The 16,897-nt window shown below is 42.2% G+C and overlaps 1 protein-coding gene across 3 annotated transcripts in view; it reads right to left on the bottom strand.

The window, feature by feature from the left end:
- Positions 1-1,749: 1,749 nt before the first annotated feature.
- Positions 1,750-16,897, bottom strand: part of SORCS2 (sortilin related VPS10 domain containing receptor 2) — a 528,424-nt gene continuing 513,276 nt past the window's right edge. For all 3 annotated transcript variants that reach the window (XM_053566734.1, XM_053566733.1, XM_053566738.1), the window contains exon 28: positions 1,750-1,833. In XM_053566734.1, the coding sequence (XP_053422709.1) occupies positions 1,783-1,833 (51 nt within the window). In that variant the 3' untranslated portion in view covers positions 1,750-1,782. The remainder of the gene's footprint in view (positions 1,834-16,897) is intronic.

Below are 16,897 nucleotides of genomic sequence, written 5' to 3' on the forward strand. Positions count from 1 at the left end.
CTGGGCTCAGGCCGCCTGGTCCCTCATCTGACCCACCCTCCGTGGAGAAGGCCTGGGTGATTCTAAAGCACAAATCATGCCAGGCCCCTGGATGCAACTGATTCATTCGGGACAAAGTGCACGTCCACAGCTGTGTCCACTGGTCTGGCTTCACCTCCTAGCCTTTCACCTCCCACACCTGCCCCCTCTGCAAATCTAGACACCTGAGGACTGTCCTACTGACCATTTTGGCCACATGCCTCTGAGAAAGCTGTCCTTTGCTCTCATGGTGGGTAAGGACTCGCTGCCTTACCAGGATTGCCTCTCCTGTTGTGACCCTGGGCCTTTGCATCCATCTATAAAGAAGAGGCACCTTGGGGAGGAGCAGCCCAGGTGCTATCAGCCTTAAAGAGATAGTTGGTGGAGTGTGATCAGCCAGGGCCTGCCCTGACACCCCCCCTCACCCATCCTCCCAAGCTCCTCCTCTTCCTCTCGGCCTGACACTCCTCCCTCCTGCCCATCATGGGGCTCTCTGACGCTCTCCCTGCAGTGGACATGGTGACTGCTGGCCGATGTTGCTGTGGAGGAAGGACGAGGACACGTTTGTGCACTGTTGGCACTGGTCACGTCATCCTCTTCCCTTGCTCTTTGACTCGAGTCAGCGTTCCCAGGACACTCCTGTGCCATCCCAGGTGTGTGGCACAGGTGTGTCCTTCCACTCTGCGCAGATGTGCTGCTCCCACCACCAGCCAATACCTGGCTACAGACCCCGTCTGGGATGGACGCCTCGGGAGAGCCTTTCCACTGTGACTGTTACTGCATTCCAGACGGTTCCAAGTCCGCTTCCCATTCCCACTGGGCCGGGAGCTCTTTGGAGCAGGCTGAGCTACCTGTTTCTGTGTCTTTGCTGCCAGGCACCAGCCTATTTCAGAGAAGCTGCTCACAAACTCTAACAACAGCACCAACCAATAATCACACCTGATCCTCTCTCAGGGTGGGCTGAGTGCTTCTTGCCATCTGCTCAACCAGCCCAGGGTTAAATGGTCATTTGAGACTCATCAAGCGGCGGGGAGCTCACAGAGCCATGCAATCTCCTGTGACGTCCATCAGGCTTTAACTGAGCTGGAATTGTTTCTCTGTGTGTGATCTTTTCAGTATAAACACTCCTCATTTTCTCCAGCTGATCGTTCATTCATGTGTTCATCGGGAATATTCTGAGTACCTACTATGTGTGAAGTGCTGGAGAGGCCCCGAGAAAACAAGTACCAGCGCTTGCCTTGCGGGAACAGCAGGACGCAGCAGTCCAATGAGGGGGTGACGGAGGGGATAACAAGTGGCCCCACTCATAGATGGGCAATTATAAATTGTGAAAATGCAATAAAGAAGGGCTCTAGGTTTCTAGCTGTGGCAGGCTAGAGAGTGGAAGATCCTCCCTGGACACACAAGGTGGAAACCCCTGGCCGGGAGTGTGCTATGACATGCTCGCTACATTCCCACCCTCTCTGTCCAGTGAACTTGGGTGATCCAGAGGACATTTCCCTTCAACAAGGAGGAAGTTCATTGATACAGGATTCTTGCTTGGAAAGCTCTGTGGTGACTGCTTCTTCCAAAATCAGAGCTGAGAATGAGAGCTGTCACCACCCAAACTAGATCCTTGCATTCCATGGGGGAAGTATGGTCCTGGAGCAGGAGACTCCAGAGGGCAGCCCCTCATTTCTAGAGACGAAGCCTGGTTAGTGTAGGGTGAGACCGGGTCTCAGCAGAGATCCTAACGGTTGTGCCCACAGAGTTGTTCCATGGTGACTAATTGATTGTGGTCTCCCTAGGAGTTGGACAGTCCACTGAAGTCTTACTCTGTAAAAAATAAACAGAGAAACAAACACACTCTTGGTCTGGTGATTAGAGAGACCCCACCTGAGCCACCACAATAGTCAGGATCCTTACTAATTCCCAGACCTGGGCGAGGGCACAGATCCAGGGCCCCAGGAATGCAGGGGGGTTGTATCCCCCTGATAACCTGGTCTTGGCGTAGATTTATAATAAAGACTTCCTCCTAAACGTCTCCAAAGATGCTTACTGGAGTAATTGTGCGCTGAGGAAGGAAAACTTCTCACATCTTGAGGGGATTAAGGGACACTGACTCTGACCTCAGACAAATTCCTCGGGATCAACAGTACCATTGTGCCCCACCAGCCAGAGCAAGGGCTTGTGGAGATCAGGTTACTGATGAAGTTTCGGTCCCTGTCCGTGTTACAGTGGGTCTGGTGTGTGACTGAACCCACTGTGATTACTCTCATCAGGCCTGGGTGTGGAGGTGGGACACACACGTGGCAACAGGCAGAGTTCCCAGACTGGGTTCCCCATTGGAAAATGAGTGGGAAGGGCCAACTCAGAGGCCCCTGAAAAGTCCTCCTCCTATTAAAACAGTAAATAAGAGCAATATTTCATCATCACGAAAATCCCAGAGACCAGTGCCACCATCCAAGCCCTGAAGGAGGCAGGGCCAGTCACTCCTTCCACATCTCCGTCCAGTCACTCTTTTCCTTGGGTGAAAGATCAGGCTTGTGAATTCAGAAAGTGCTGATTGTGATGATGGGAGCTGCCATTTCAGATGCAGTAAATTTATTTGAAGTAAACACAGCTCCCGGTGCCCGGTGTGCAGATCGCCTAGCAAATGCCTTTTTATTCTCTACCGATGAGTAAAGATGCCGGAAGCAAGTTGCCTTCATCTGGCAGGAATAGCCGTGCACCTTTACGGCTCGTCCTCAGGGCGAGGTCCATGCTGATCCTACGTCCAGAAAGATGTCAGGAACACAGAAGCTGCTCTAGATGTTCTAAGCGAGGGAAGACTTAATAAGGGGAATCAGAGGCCTGGGCAATCTCGGAGAGGGCCAGTGGAGCCAAGGTCAGTATGGTAGCCATGAAAACCCTGGGCGCTAAGAGAGGGTCTCTCAGCAGCTTCCTCAGCCCATGACAGCAAAACAAATGGCTCACAAAGGCTTCCCTGGGAGCTGCTTCAGCTCTGCTCCCAGCCACACATCCGCCTATGACTGCCTCCCATGAATAACCACCTCTCCCTCCAGTCTGCTGTCAGAATCCACATCAGTACCTTTTATTTAGAGGATTCTTCTGAAGCAAGGGAGAGAGCCTTGGTTCTGGGAAATATAACTCTCTTCTCCTTTTCATTAAGAGGAGACATCAGCCGTGCTGAGTTGACAGGAGACAAGGCGCCCTGGGGAGCTGTGCAGTGAGCAGGCGCCCCGCAATGCTGGCCGATCCTGGGGGGGCTGCTGGTCACACAGCAAAAACAGAAACTACATGGGGCCAAGTTAATTACCAAAATCTCATCTTGTAGTTGTCTCAAAAATATACCAAACCGTATGTTTTGGGTATTTTAAACTTTTTACTCTATTTTACTTTCATATTTAGTTAGAGGAATATTACTTAGTGGTATTGATGCTGCTACAATTTTTATAACCCCCCAACTACCCGTTCTTGGAAGGTTTGCTTTCAAATCACTCCTTTTGAATTGATGAGGACAACTTTGAATCTCCTTCTTTCACAAAAGGTGGGTGCATCATACATGTTTGAATACTTACAAATCTAACAGTATCCTTCTGTTTCCTATCCGAATGAATAATGCCTACAATGAAGCTGAGCCAAGTGTGTTCATAAAGATCCCTCTGCAGTTGTCTCCTGCGTTCAGAACTGCGCAAAACTTCAGCTACACCTGTTCCCCCTTAAGTATTCTGTTTATCCTGCTTGGACATGTGTAGGATTTTGTACATCTTTCTCCAGTTCAGAAGTTTGTCAGCCTCTTTGATCTGCAGACGCAGGTGTTTTCCAGCTCCGGTTGCGTCCGTGTATTCCCAAGGGATCCCGATATTTTATGTGGGTCTCTCAGTCTCTTCCATATTTTTTATTTACTCGACTCCTCATTCCTTTCCTATTTTTAGAAATTTAATTTGTCCTCTTCAGGGGTGACACAGTTTTGCCTCGTCCTCCGTCGGCTCTTTATCTTGTATGCAAATTTTAATTCTGCTCATAGGTTTTGACTTTCCCAACTCATCCTCCTTCAGTGGTGCTGCTGTCCGCCGGCCTGCAGACTTGGACTATCTGGTTTCGCAGAGGGCATGTTTTCTTGCATTATACATCAAGACCAAATGCATGCAATTTCTAAAAAATTCTATCCAGCTTCCTTTAATAAATTCTTATCCATACAATATGCCTTTTCTCTGAACCTACAGGGCATCCATCCAACTGTCTTAGACTAGAGGATTGTTTTCTCAGCCCCACTCCCACCCTCCCCAGTGCTGTGGTGGTTTTTTGTTCTGGTTATGTATCCCTGACGGGGAGAGCTCCCTCCAGACCTGGCATTTTCCTGTTCATGAGTGGCATCCTGCATTCTTAGGTGCTGACAGAATCCTTCTTTTCTACACTGATCTTGAAGGAGGCCTGATGTGCACAGCCCCCAGTCAAATCTCAGGTTTCCAGCCTCAGCTCTGCCTCCAGAATTGAATCGAGGTGGGTTGTCCCAGACCCCACGGTCTAACATTCAACACGAGCAGCCTGGGCCTTTATTCCCACATCACTGGGCACATTCTGGGGTTGTTCCTTGTTCCAAACGCTGGGACATGTGGTGGCTATTTGTTAGTACTCTGGCCGCTTTGGCCTTTTTAATGTCTGTTTGGAAGCGCCAGTGGCCATGGGTGAGACTTTACCTCTGGCTTAGGGGGTGGTGGGGAGCATGTGTTTAAGACTAAGACAGTGGAGAGGGAGCAAGATGGTGGCCGAGTAACAGCTTCTTTGCAACTGGCACGGTGAGACTGGGGAGAGAAGACTCCAGGCATCTCTGGCTTGTGGGCTCTGTCCAGAAACATCCCTTTGGGGACACAGGAAGACAGTGAGAGACTTCTGGACCCCAGGAGAAGGACAAAAGCAGTGGAGAACTAGCAAATGGTTCTTTTTGTTCAGTCTGAGGCCGTGGCTGCCACAGCTGTAATTCCAGCAGCAGGGAGATTGCAAACAGGGAAGGGCTTCTCTGTGGGCTGTTTTGTTTTTTTTTTTTTTTTTGGACTTGGGCACTCAGTTGAACTACCTTGGGAGAACTTGGGCAAGACTGCAGATGACTTTAAGCATTGTCTAGGGTCCTGGACTGAGCTGCTGAGCCAGAAGGGAGCTAATAGTGTTCGGCTGTGGGCCATGTGCACAGACATTGTGGGAGAACTGCCCCTGAAGACTCCATCCTCAGGGTTGCAGAGTGAGCTTGGGCTGGGAGACCTTGGGCACGTGAACTAGTGACTGAGCAGCACCAAAGCCTGGGACTGAGACACTGGTGAAGAGCAGAGATTTCAGTGTTTGGCAGTAGCAGGGCTGCCTTGCAGCCTCAGCCCTCAGGGGCATAGATTGAGACTGGTTTTAGCACACTGGATAAGTGGGCAGCCACTTCAGGCATGATCCCAGCAACAAGAGCTTTCCTGGGAAAGCTTCTGCTTAGCCAAGGTTAACCGTTTAAAGTGCCTTTTAAGTGGGCTGAGGAGAGATTAGGCTCTCAACCCTGTGGGGTTTGAGAAATTAGCAGAGGCCTGAAGTCTCCAATCTCATACAGCTGTATCAGCATTGTGATTAACATCTCATACCCCAGACGATCACCTGTTGCTCAGACAATATTCAGCAAGATATATATATATATATATATATATATATATATATATATATATATATACTGCTTTGTTCTTTTTTAAAAAAATTTCAACCTTTTTGTTTTGTTTCTTCATTTTTCGAATGTAAATATAATTTAGATGTTTCTTTTTGTTTTGTTTCTTCATTTTAATTTTCCATTGTTGCCTTCCTTAATAACAAGAACTTCATCTCTGCTAGTATTTCTGCCCCTGTTATTTGATTTTTCCTCCAATTTTATCCTGTAAGATTTTCTGTTTGTTTGGTTTGGTTTATAGTATTTTTGACTTTCCTCTCTATTTAGTGGAGGTGGGGTACTATATTTAACAGGCTGGCAAAGAGATGCTAATCTCCAGGAACCACCCAACCCAGGTGGGTCAAAGTACCCTACTGTACACCTTTATTATTCCTCTCTCCCTCTTTCCGTGCCTCTCTTCTTTTTGTCAATATTCCCTTTTACTCACTCCTCTCCTTTCTCTTTTTTCTTTTTTTTTCTTTAATTGTTTTTCCCTTCTTGCTCCTCAATCTTCTCATCCATTTGGTCCTGTACTGAAAGGACTCATCGAAACCTTAGGCCAGAGGCATGGTAACATAAAGAGCAAGAGGAAGTGAAAGGAAAATTAGGGCAAGGAAAAAGATAAAACAAAACACTCATGAGGAAGAATCATCAGAAAAATCCTGGTGACATGAAAAAACAGTCCAGAGCCCCCCCACCCACCCACCCAAGGGACCATGAGGTAGCTACTGCAGAGGATTCCACTTATAAGAAATGTTAGAAATGATGGAAGGGGAATTTAAAATACAGATGATGAAAACAATTAAGGAAATTGCTGAGAAAGAGGAAAATAACCAAATGGAAATCCAAAAACAGAATCAAATAAGAGATGAATGATATGAAGTATATACAAAGGATATAGGAGAGCTGAAGGAATTGAAGCAGTCATTTAGGGAACTTTAAGATGCAATAGAAAGTATCAATAACAGATCAGACCATGCAGAAGAAAGAACCTCAGAGGTAGAGGACAAAGCACTTGAGATAACGCAGATAGTTATAGAGACAGAAAAGAAGAGAGAGAAAGTAGAACGTTCACTGACAGAATTATGGGACTTTATGAAGTGTTCAAACAAACGAGTTATAGGTATCCCAGAAAGGGAAGAAGAATGCCCCATGGTAATGGAAGCCATACTAGAGAATATTATAGATGAAAATTTCCCAAAGATTCTGATACACTCCTTTCAGAGGGATATCAGACCCCAGGTCACCTCAACTCAAATAGAGCTTCTCCAAGATACATTGTGGTGAACCTGTCCAAAGTAAAGACAAAAGAAAAGATTCTGCAAGCTTCCAGGAGTAAGGGCGAATTAACCCACAGGGGCAAATCCATCAGGGTGACCGCAGACTTCTCTAATGAAACTTTTCAAGCAAGAAGACAATGGTCATCTACCTTTAATCTACTTGAACAAAACAATTTCCAGCCCAGAATTCTATATCTTCCTAAGCTGAGCTTTACTTGACAGAGAAATAAAATCTTTTACTGATATGCAAACATTGAGGAAATTTGCCACAATAAGATCAGCTCTACAGGAAATACTTTAACCTGTTCTACACACTGACCATCACAATGGACCACCAGCAAAGTAAGCACCCAGAAATTAAAGGACAGAACCTAGCTTCCACATTGATGCAAAAGACAAAATTAAGCAATGGACTTTCACAAAATAAGATGAATAGAATGCTACCACACTTATCAATTATCTCAATAAATGTTAATGGCTTAAATTCCCCACTGAAGAGGTATAGACTGGCTGATTGGATTAAAAACTACAAGCCATCTATTTGCTGTCTGCAGGAAACACACCTAGCCTCAAAAGACAAATTAAAAGTCAAGAGTTAAGGGTTAGAAGATAATTTTTCAGGCAAAGGGAATTCAGAAGAAAAGAAGAGTGGTAACATTATTTTTAGATACAAGTGGATTTAAAGCAACTAAAGTAAAAAAAGAAAAAGATGGACACTTCATATTGGGTCAAGGGAAAAATACAAGAAGATCTTTCAATTCTAAATATTTATGCATCCAACTTAAATGCTCCTAGATTCTTGAAACAGACTTTAACTAGTCTGAGCAATGTGATATCCTATAATACCATAATAACAGGGGACTTTAACACTCCTCTTACAGAGCTGGATGGATCCTCTAAACAGAAATTAAATAAGGATATAAGAGACTTAAATGAGACCCTAGAACAACTGTGCTTGATAGATGCATATAGAACATTCCATTCCAAAGATAAAGAATATACATTCTTCTCATAGGCCCATGGGACATTCTCCAAAATTGATCATATACTAGGACACAAAACAAACCTCACCAGAATCAAAAGAATTGAAATTTTACCTGTATCTTCTCAGACCACAAGGCACTAACGGTAGAACTCAACTCCAACAAAAATGTTCAACCCCACATAAAGGCATGGAAATAAACACCCTTAGGCTGAATGACAGTTGGGTATGGGGAAGAAATAAAAGAGGAAATCATTAACTTCCTTGAGCATAACAACAATGAAGACACAAGCTACCAAAACTGATGAGATATAGTAAAAGCAGTCCTGAGAGGAAAATTAATCTCTTTAGAAGCCTACATTTGAAAAACAGAAAGAGAGTGCATCAACAAATTCACAAGCCATCTGATGGAATTGGAAAAAGAAGAACAATCTAAGCCTAAACCCAGCAGAAGAAAAGAAATATCCACAATTAAATCAGAGAACAATGAAATTGAAAACAAAAGAATAATTCAGAAAATTAATGAAACAAGGAGTTGGTTTTTTGAAAAAATAAATAAGATAGGTAAACCGTTGGCCAGACTAACTAGAAATAGAAAAGTGCAATCTCTAGTAACCTCAATCAGAAATGATAAAGGAGAAATAACAACTGATGCCACAGAGATACAAGAGATTATCTCTGAATACTACCAGAAACTCTATGCCAAGAAATTTGACAATTGGAAAGAAATGGATCAATATTTGGAATTGCACCCTCTCCCTAGACTTAGCAAAGAAGAAATAGATCTCCTGAACAGACCAATTTCAAGCCCTGTGATCAAACAAACAACAAAAAAATCTCCCAACAGGTGCACCTGGACCTTGGGAAGAGCTGTGCCGCAACCCGCGATAGCCGCATGCCAAGACCTCAGTAAGAGCTGTGCTGTGACCTGAGACCTGCGCCCGCCGGGCCTCCGCACACCCTGACCAGAAACTCCTGGAGCCCCACAACACTGCGTCCTTCCTCCTGTACCCTCCCTGCCTCCACACTGGCCGCTTGTCTGGCCAGGGACTCTGGTAGCCATGTGCCCCCTGGACCCCTCCCTGCCTCGGCATGGAGCCCTTCTCCTGGCTAGAGACTGCTGGAGGCTTGGGCTCTCTGTGCCAAAGTCACTGGGTGCCAGGCACTCCCAGAACCGTGTGCACCACCTCTGGACCTTTTGCTGGATCCAGGTGTGTCACACTCCAGAGCTGCTCTCACAACCAGAATGCCCTGGCAGGGGAAGCCCCAGAAGAACTACACAAGGTCACTCCCTACAAAGATCAAGCAACAATAGAGTGATACCACTGGGGTCTAATCTTGAAGAGACACCTCCCCAACTCTGAGGACAGCCAGAGGCAATGGTAAAAAAACAATCATGAGGCAAAATCAATGGGAAAATTCTGGCAATATGAATAGTCAGAGTAGATCAACTCCCTCAAGGATCAATGGGGCAGCTACAGCACAAGATCCCATGCACAAACAAATAGTTGAGATGTCGGAATCAAATTCAGAATCTGGATAGCAAATAAGATCGAATTAGAATTCCAAGAAGTAACCCAAAAGATATCTCAAGAATTCAACGATTTCAAAGACCAAATGACCAAAGATTTTGACACATTGAGACAAGAAGTTACAGCCCTCAAAGATCTGAGAAACACAGTAGAATCCCTCAGTAACAGAATGGAGCAAGCAGAAGAAAGGTTTTCTGACATTGAAGACAAAGCTTTCTAACACTCCCAAACTCTCAAAGAGGAAGAGAAATGGAGGGCAAAAGCAGATCACTCTCTCAGAGAGCTCTAGGATAATTTAAAGAAAACCAATATTCATCTTATAGGATCCCTGAAAGCGATGAAGTGGCTTCACAAGGCACAGAGTCTCTTCTATATGAGATTATGAAGGAGAACTTTTCAGACATGCTGAGAGATTCTGAACTTCAGATAGCAGACATTTCAGAACTCCAGCACAACTCAACCCGAATAAGACATCCCCCAGACACATCATAATCAATTTCACTGAAGTTAATATGAAAGAGAAAATTCTGAAACCAGCCAGATGAAAGGAAACCATCACCTACAAGGGCAAGAATATTAGAATAACTGCAGATATCTCTGCTGAAACCTTTCAAGCTAGAAGAGGATGGTCATCAACTTTTAATCTCCTAAAACAAAATAACTTTCAACCCAGGATCCTGTACCCAGCTAAACTGAGTTTCATTTATGACTGAGAAATTAAATACTTTAATGACATTCACATGTTGAAGAAATTTGCTATAACTAAAACAGCTCTCCAGGATATCCTCAGACCTATCCTCCATAAAGACCAGCGTAATCCTCCACCACAAAAGTAAATCCACCCAAAAAATTTTGATCAAATTCCAACTTCCACAGTCAAAAAAGGATTAAAAATGTCCACCGGACTCTCAAAAGGCTTATCAACATTCTCAATTACTGTGAATGGTTTAAATTGTCCTCTAAAGAGGCACAGGTTGGCTGACTGGATACAAAAACTCAAGCCAGATATCTGCTGCATACAAGAATCTCATCTTACATTAAAAGACAAATATAGACTCAAGGTGAAGGGACAGTCATCTATACTCCAGGCAAATGGAAAGCAGAAAAAAGCAGGCATTGCAATCCTATTTGCAGATGCAATAAGCTTTAAACCAACTGAAATAAGGAAGGATAAGGATGGACACTTCATATTTGTTAAAGGTAATACTCAATATGATGAGATTTCAATTATTAATATTTATGCACCCAACCAGAATTCACCTCAATTTATAAGAGTAACTAACAGACATGAGCAACTTGATTTCCTCCAGTTCCATAGTAGTTGGAGATTTTAACATCACTTTAGCAGTGCTGGATAGATCCTCCAAAACGAAGCTAAGCAAAGAAATTTAGATTTAAACTTAACCATTCAATATCTGGACTTAACAGACATCTACAGACTATTTCATCCCAACAAAACTGAATACACATTCTTCTCATATGCCCACAGAACATACTCCAAAATCCACCACATCCTAGACCACAAATCTAACCTCAGCAAATTTAAAAAAATAGAAATTATTCCTTCCATGTTCTCAGACCATCATGGAATAAAAGTCGAACTCAATAACAACAGGAATCTGCATACCCATACAAAAACATGGAAGCTAAATAACCTTATGCTGAAGAATATATGGGTTATAGACGAGATTAAGAAGAAAATCACCAAATTTTTGGAACAAAACAACAATGAAGACATGAATTATCAGAACCTCTGGGATACTGCAAAGGCAGCCATAGGAGGGAAATTTATAGCACTGCAAGCCTTCCTCAAAAAAACGGAAAGAGAGGAGGTTAATAACTTAATGGGACATCTCAAGCAACTGGAGAAGGAAGAACATTCCAACCCCAAACCCAGCAGAAGAAGAGAAATAAGCAAAATCAGAGCAGAATTAAATGAAATTGAAAACAAAAGAATTATACAACAGATCAATAAATCCAAAAGCTGGTTTTTTGTAAAGATCAATAAAATAGATAAACCTTTGGCTAACCTAACCAGGAAAAAAAGAGTAAAATCTCTAGTTTCATCAATCAGAAATGGTAACGATGAAATAACAGACCCCAGAGAAATTCAAAAAATCCTTAACAAATATTACAAGAAACTTTACTCTCAGAAATATGAAAATCTGAAAGAAATCAACCCATACTTGGAAGTATGCCTCCTATCAAGACTTAGCCAGAATAAAGTGGAAATGTTGAAGAGGCCTATATCAAGTTCTAAAATAGCATCAACTATACAAAATCTCCCTAAAATGAAAAGCCCGGGACCAGATGGCTTTACATCAGAATTCTGCCAAACCTTTAAAGAAGAACTAGTACCTATACTACTAAACCTCTTCCAAAATACAGAAAAAGAAGGAATATTACCCAACACATTCTACAAAGCAAACATCACCCTGATCCCTAAACCAGGGAAAGACCCAACAATAAAAAAAAGTTATAGACCAATATCACTAATGAATATTGATGCAAAAATATTCAATAAGATCCTAATGAACAGAATCCAACAACACATCAAGAAAATTATACACCATGACCAAGTGGGATTTATCCCAGAGTCTCAAGGCTGGTTCAATATACATAAATCTATCAATGTAATTCAGCACATAAACAAACTAAAAAATAAAGACCATATGATTCTCTCAATTGACGCAGAAAAAGCTTTTGATAATATCCAGCATCCCTTCATGATCAGAACGCTTAAGAAAATTGGTATAGAAGAAACATTCCTTAAACTAATAGAGGCCTTCTACAGCAAACCCACAGCCAATATCATATTGAATGGAGTTAAATTGAAATCATTTCCACTTAGATCAGGAACCAGGCAAGGTTGCCCATTGTCCCATTGCTCTTTAACATTATAATGAAAGTTTTAGCCTTTGCAATTAGGGAAGAAAAGGCGATCAAGGGTATCCACATAGGGTCAGAAGAGATCAAACTTTCACTCTTTGCAGATGATATGATCATATAACTGGAAAACACTAGGGACTCTACTACAAAACTTTTAGAAGTGATCAAGGAATACAGCAATGTCTCAGGATACAAAATCAACACCCATAAATCTGTAGCCTTTATATATACCAACAATAACCAAGCCGAAAAAACAGTCCAGGACTCTATTTCTTTCATAGTAGCACCAAAGAAGATGAAATATTTGGGAGTATTCCTAACAAAGGATGTGAAAGATCTCTATAAAGAGAACTATGAAACTTTAAGAAAAGAAATAGCTGAAGATGTTAACAAATGGAAATACATACCATGCTCATGGCTGGAAAGAATCAACATTGTTAAAATGTCTATACTACTCAAAGCAATATAAAATTTTAATGCAATTCCTATTAAAGCTCCATTGTCATATTTTAAAGATCTTAAAAAAATAATACTTCATTTTGTGTGGAATCAGAAAAAACCTCGAATAGCCGAAACATTACTCAGCAATAAAAACAAAGCAGGAGGAATCACGCTACCAGACCTTAGACTGTACTATAAATCAATAGTGATCAAAACAGCATGGTACTGGCACAAAAACAGAGAAGTAGATGCCTGGAACAGAATAGAGAACCAAAGATGAACCCAGCTACTTACCATTATTTGATCTTTGACAATCCAATTAAAAACTTTCAGCGGTGGGTGAGAGAGCAAGATGGCGGCCGAGTAACAGCTTCCTTGTATCTGGGCACTGTGAATCTGGGGAGATAAGACTCCAGGCACCTCTGGCTGGTGGGATCTGCCTATAATCATCCCTTCGAGGATACAGGGAGTCATAAGAGACTTCTGGACCCCAAGAGGAGGACAAAAACAGTGCAAAACTGGCAAGTGGTCGCATGTGTTCAATTGGTCTAATCCCGCCGACAACTGTAAGTACAGTGGCAGTGAGACTGCAAACCAGAAAGGCCTTACCTGTGAACTGTTTTGGTGTTTTTGGACTTGGCACTCAGTTGAACTGCCTTCGGGAAGAGCTTGAGCAGGAGTGCGGAGAACTTTGGGCATTGTCTAGGGCCCCAGACTGAGCCACTGAGCCTGACGGAGCTAATGGTGTTTGGCTGTGGGCTGCAGGGAGCCAATGGGAGAGAACTGCCCCAGCAAGGTCCGCCCTCAGGGTTGCAGAGCAAGGACCGGCAGGAGCTGGTAACCTAGTGACTGAGCAGCCTAAAAGTGGGGACTGAGCCGCCTTACAGTCCTAACCCTCAGGGGCAGAGTGAGACCGATTTTGGCACACTGAGTAAGTGGATAGAAACTTCAGTAGTGATTCCAGCGACAAGCACTTTCCTGGGAAAGCTTCTGCTTAGCAAGTTTAGAAGTTTAAAGTGCCTTTTAAGAGGGCTGAAGACAGATTCAGGGTGTCTACCCGGTGGGGTTTGAGAAATCAGCAGAGGCTTCCAGTCATATCAGCACTGTGATTAACATCTCATACCCCAGAAGACCACCTATTGCTCAGACAATATTCAACAAGATACATATACTGCTTTGTTTTTATTGGGTTTTTTGTTTATTTGTTCTTTGTTTATTTTGATGTTGTTGTTTTGTTTTTTAATTTCAAACTTGTCCATACAGATTTTTTCTTTTTCAATTTTTCTAGTTTAATTACAATTTCCCATTGCTGCCTTTTTCAATAACTAGAACTTCATTTTTGCTATCTACCCCTATTATTTGTTTTTTCACCCAATTCTATCCTGTAAAGTTTTCTGTTTGATTGTTTTGGCTTGATTAATAGCATTTTTTTCTTTCCTCTCTACTTGGTGGAGCTGGGATACTCTGTCTGGTCAGGTTAGCAAAGAGCTGCTGACCTCAAGGGAACCACCCAACCTGGCACCCCCAGAGGTTGGGGTTTTTTTGAAGGTTGGGTCAAAGTACCCCACTCTACACCTATATTGCTCTGTCTCCCTCTTTCTGTGCCTCTCTTCTTTTTGTCAATATTCCCTTTTACCCACACCCTCTCCTTTCTCTATTTTCTTTTCGTTCATTCTTTCTTTTTCTTTCTTTTATCCCTTCTTGCTCTTCAACCTTCTTATCCTTCTGGTCCTGTACCAAAAGGACTCATCAAAACCTTAGTCCACAGGCAAGAGAAGTTAAAGAGCAAGAAGAAGTGAAAGGAAAATTTGGGCAAGGAAACAGATAAAATAAATCACTCATGAGGAAGAATCAGCAGAAAACTCCAGGCAACATGAAGAACCAATCCAGAACAACCCTGCCAAGGGACCGTGAGGTAGCTACTGCAGATGATTCCACCTATAAAGAAATGTTAGAAATGACAGAAAGGGAATTTAGAATACACATGTTGAAAACAATGAAAGAAATGATGGAAACAATGAAGGAAACTGCTAATAAAGTGGAAAATAGCCAAAAGGATATCCAAAAACAGAATCAAATAAAACATGAACAATATGAAGAATATAGAAAGGATATGGCACAGCTGAAGGAACTGAAGCAGTCAATTAGGAAACTTAAAGATACAATGGAAAGTATCATCCTTAATCATCAGAGAAATGCAAATCAAAACTACTTTGAGATATCACCTAACCCCAGTAAGAGTAGCCCACATAACAAAATCCCAAAACCAGAGATGTTGGCATGGATGTGGAGAAAAGGGCACACTTCTACACTGCTGGTGGGAATGCACACAATATGTTCCTTTTGGAAGGATGTTTGGAGAACACTTAGAGATCTAAAAATAGACCTGCCATTCAATCCTACAATTCCTTTACTAGGTTTATACCCAGAAGACCAAAAATCACAATATGACAAAGACATCTGCACCAGAATGTTTATTACAGCCCAATTCATAATTGCTAAGTCATGGAAGAAGCCCAAGTGCCCATTGACCCACGAATGGACTAGCAAATTGTGGTACATGTACACCATGGAATATTATGCAGCCTTAAAGAAAGATGGAGACTTTACCTCTTTCATGTTTACATGGATGGAGCTGGAACATTTTCTTCTTAGCAAAGTATCTCAGGAATGGAAGAAAAAGTATCCAATGTACTCAGCCCTACTATGAAGCTAATTTATAGCTTTCACATGAAGGCTATAACCCAACTATAGCACAAGACTATGGGAAAGGGCCAAGGGAGGGGAAGGAAGTGGGGAGGTTAGGGTGGAGGCAGCCTAACGGGTGGGGCCACACCCACGGTGCATTTTAGAATGGGTACAGGTGAAACTTACTAAATGCAGAATATAAATGTCTATATACAATAACTAAGAAAATGCCATGAAGGCTACTTTGAACAGTTTGATGAGAATATTTCAGATTGTATATGAAACCAGCACATTGTGCCCCTTGACTGCACTAATGTACACAGCTATGATTTAACAATAAAAAAAATGACATTATAAAATTAGTATTGAATAAAAAAAAAAAAATATCTCCTAACAAAAAAAAATGCCCTGGTCTGATGGCTTCACACCAGAATTCTAGCAAACATTCAAAGAAGAGCTTATTCCCATACTGAAGAAATTATTCCAAAAAACTGAGGAGGAGGGAATCTTCCCCTAACATGTTCCACGAAGCAAACATCACCCTGATGCCAAAACCTGGAAAAACCCAACTAAAAACGAGAACTTCAGACCAATTTCACTAATGAATATAGATGCAAAAATTCTCAACAAAATCCTAGCTAATAGATTATAGTTCATCATCAAAAAAGGCATACATCATGATCAAGTAGGTTTCACCCCAGGGATGCAAGGCTGGTTTAACATACACAGGTCCATAAACGTTATTCACCATATCAATAGAAGCAAAAACAAAGACCAAATGATCCTCTCAACAGATGCAGAAAAAGCATTTGATAAAATCTAGCATCCTTTTCTAATTAGAACACTGAAGAGAATAGGAATAGGTGGTACATTTCTGAAACTGATTGAAGCTATCTATGACAAACCCACAGCTAATATTTTACTGAATTAAGTAAAACTGAAAGCTTTTCCACTTAGAACTGGAACCAGACAAGGTTGTCCTCTGTCACCATTACTATTCAAGATAGTGCTGGAAGTTCTAGCCAATACAATTAGGCAAGACAAGGAAATCAAGGGCATCCAAATGGGAGCACAGAAGGTCAAACTCTCCCTCTTTGCTGATGATATGATCTTATACTTAGAGAACCCCAAGACTCCTAAAAGTCATCAAAAAATACAGTAATGTCTCAGGATATAAAATCAATGTCTACAAGTCAGTAGCCTTTGTATACACCAGTAACAGCCAAGATTAGAGGCTAATTAAGGACACAACTCCCTTCACCTTAGCTTTAAAGAAAATGAAATACCTAGAAATATTCCTTAAAAAAGAGGTGAAGGACCTCTATAAAGAAAATTATGAAACCCTAGGAAATAGCAGAGGATATTAACAAATGGAAGAACATACCATGCTCATGGATGGGAAGAATCAACA

This window comes from Nycticebus coucang, chromosome 17, assembly GCF_027406575.1.
Source record: "Nycticebus coucang isolate mNycCou1 chromosome 17, mNycCou1.pri, whole genome shotgun sequence".
Classification (NCBI taxonomy): Eukaryota; Metazoa; Chordata; class Mammalia; order Primates; family Lorisidae; genus Nycticebus; species Nycticebus coucang.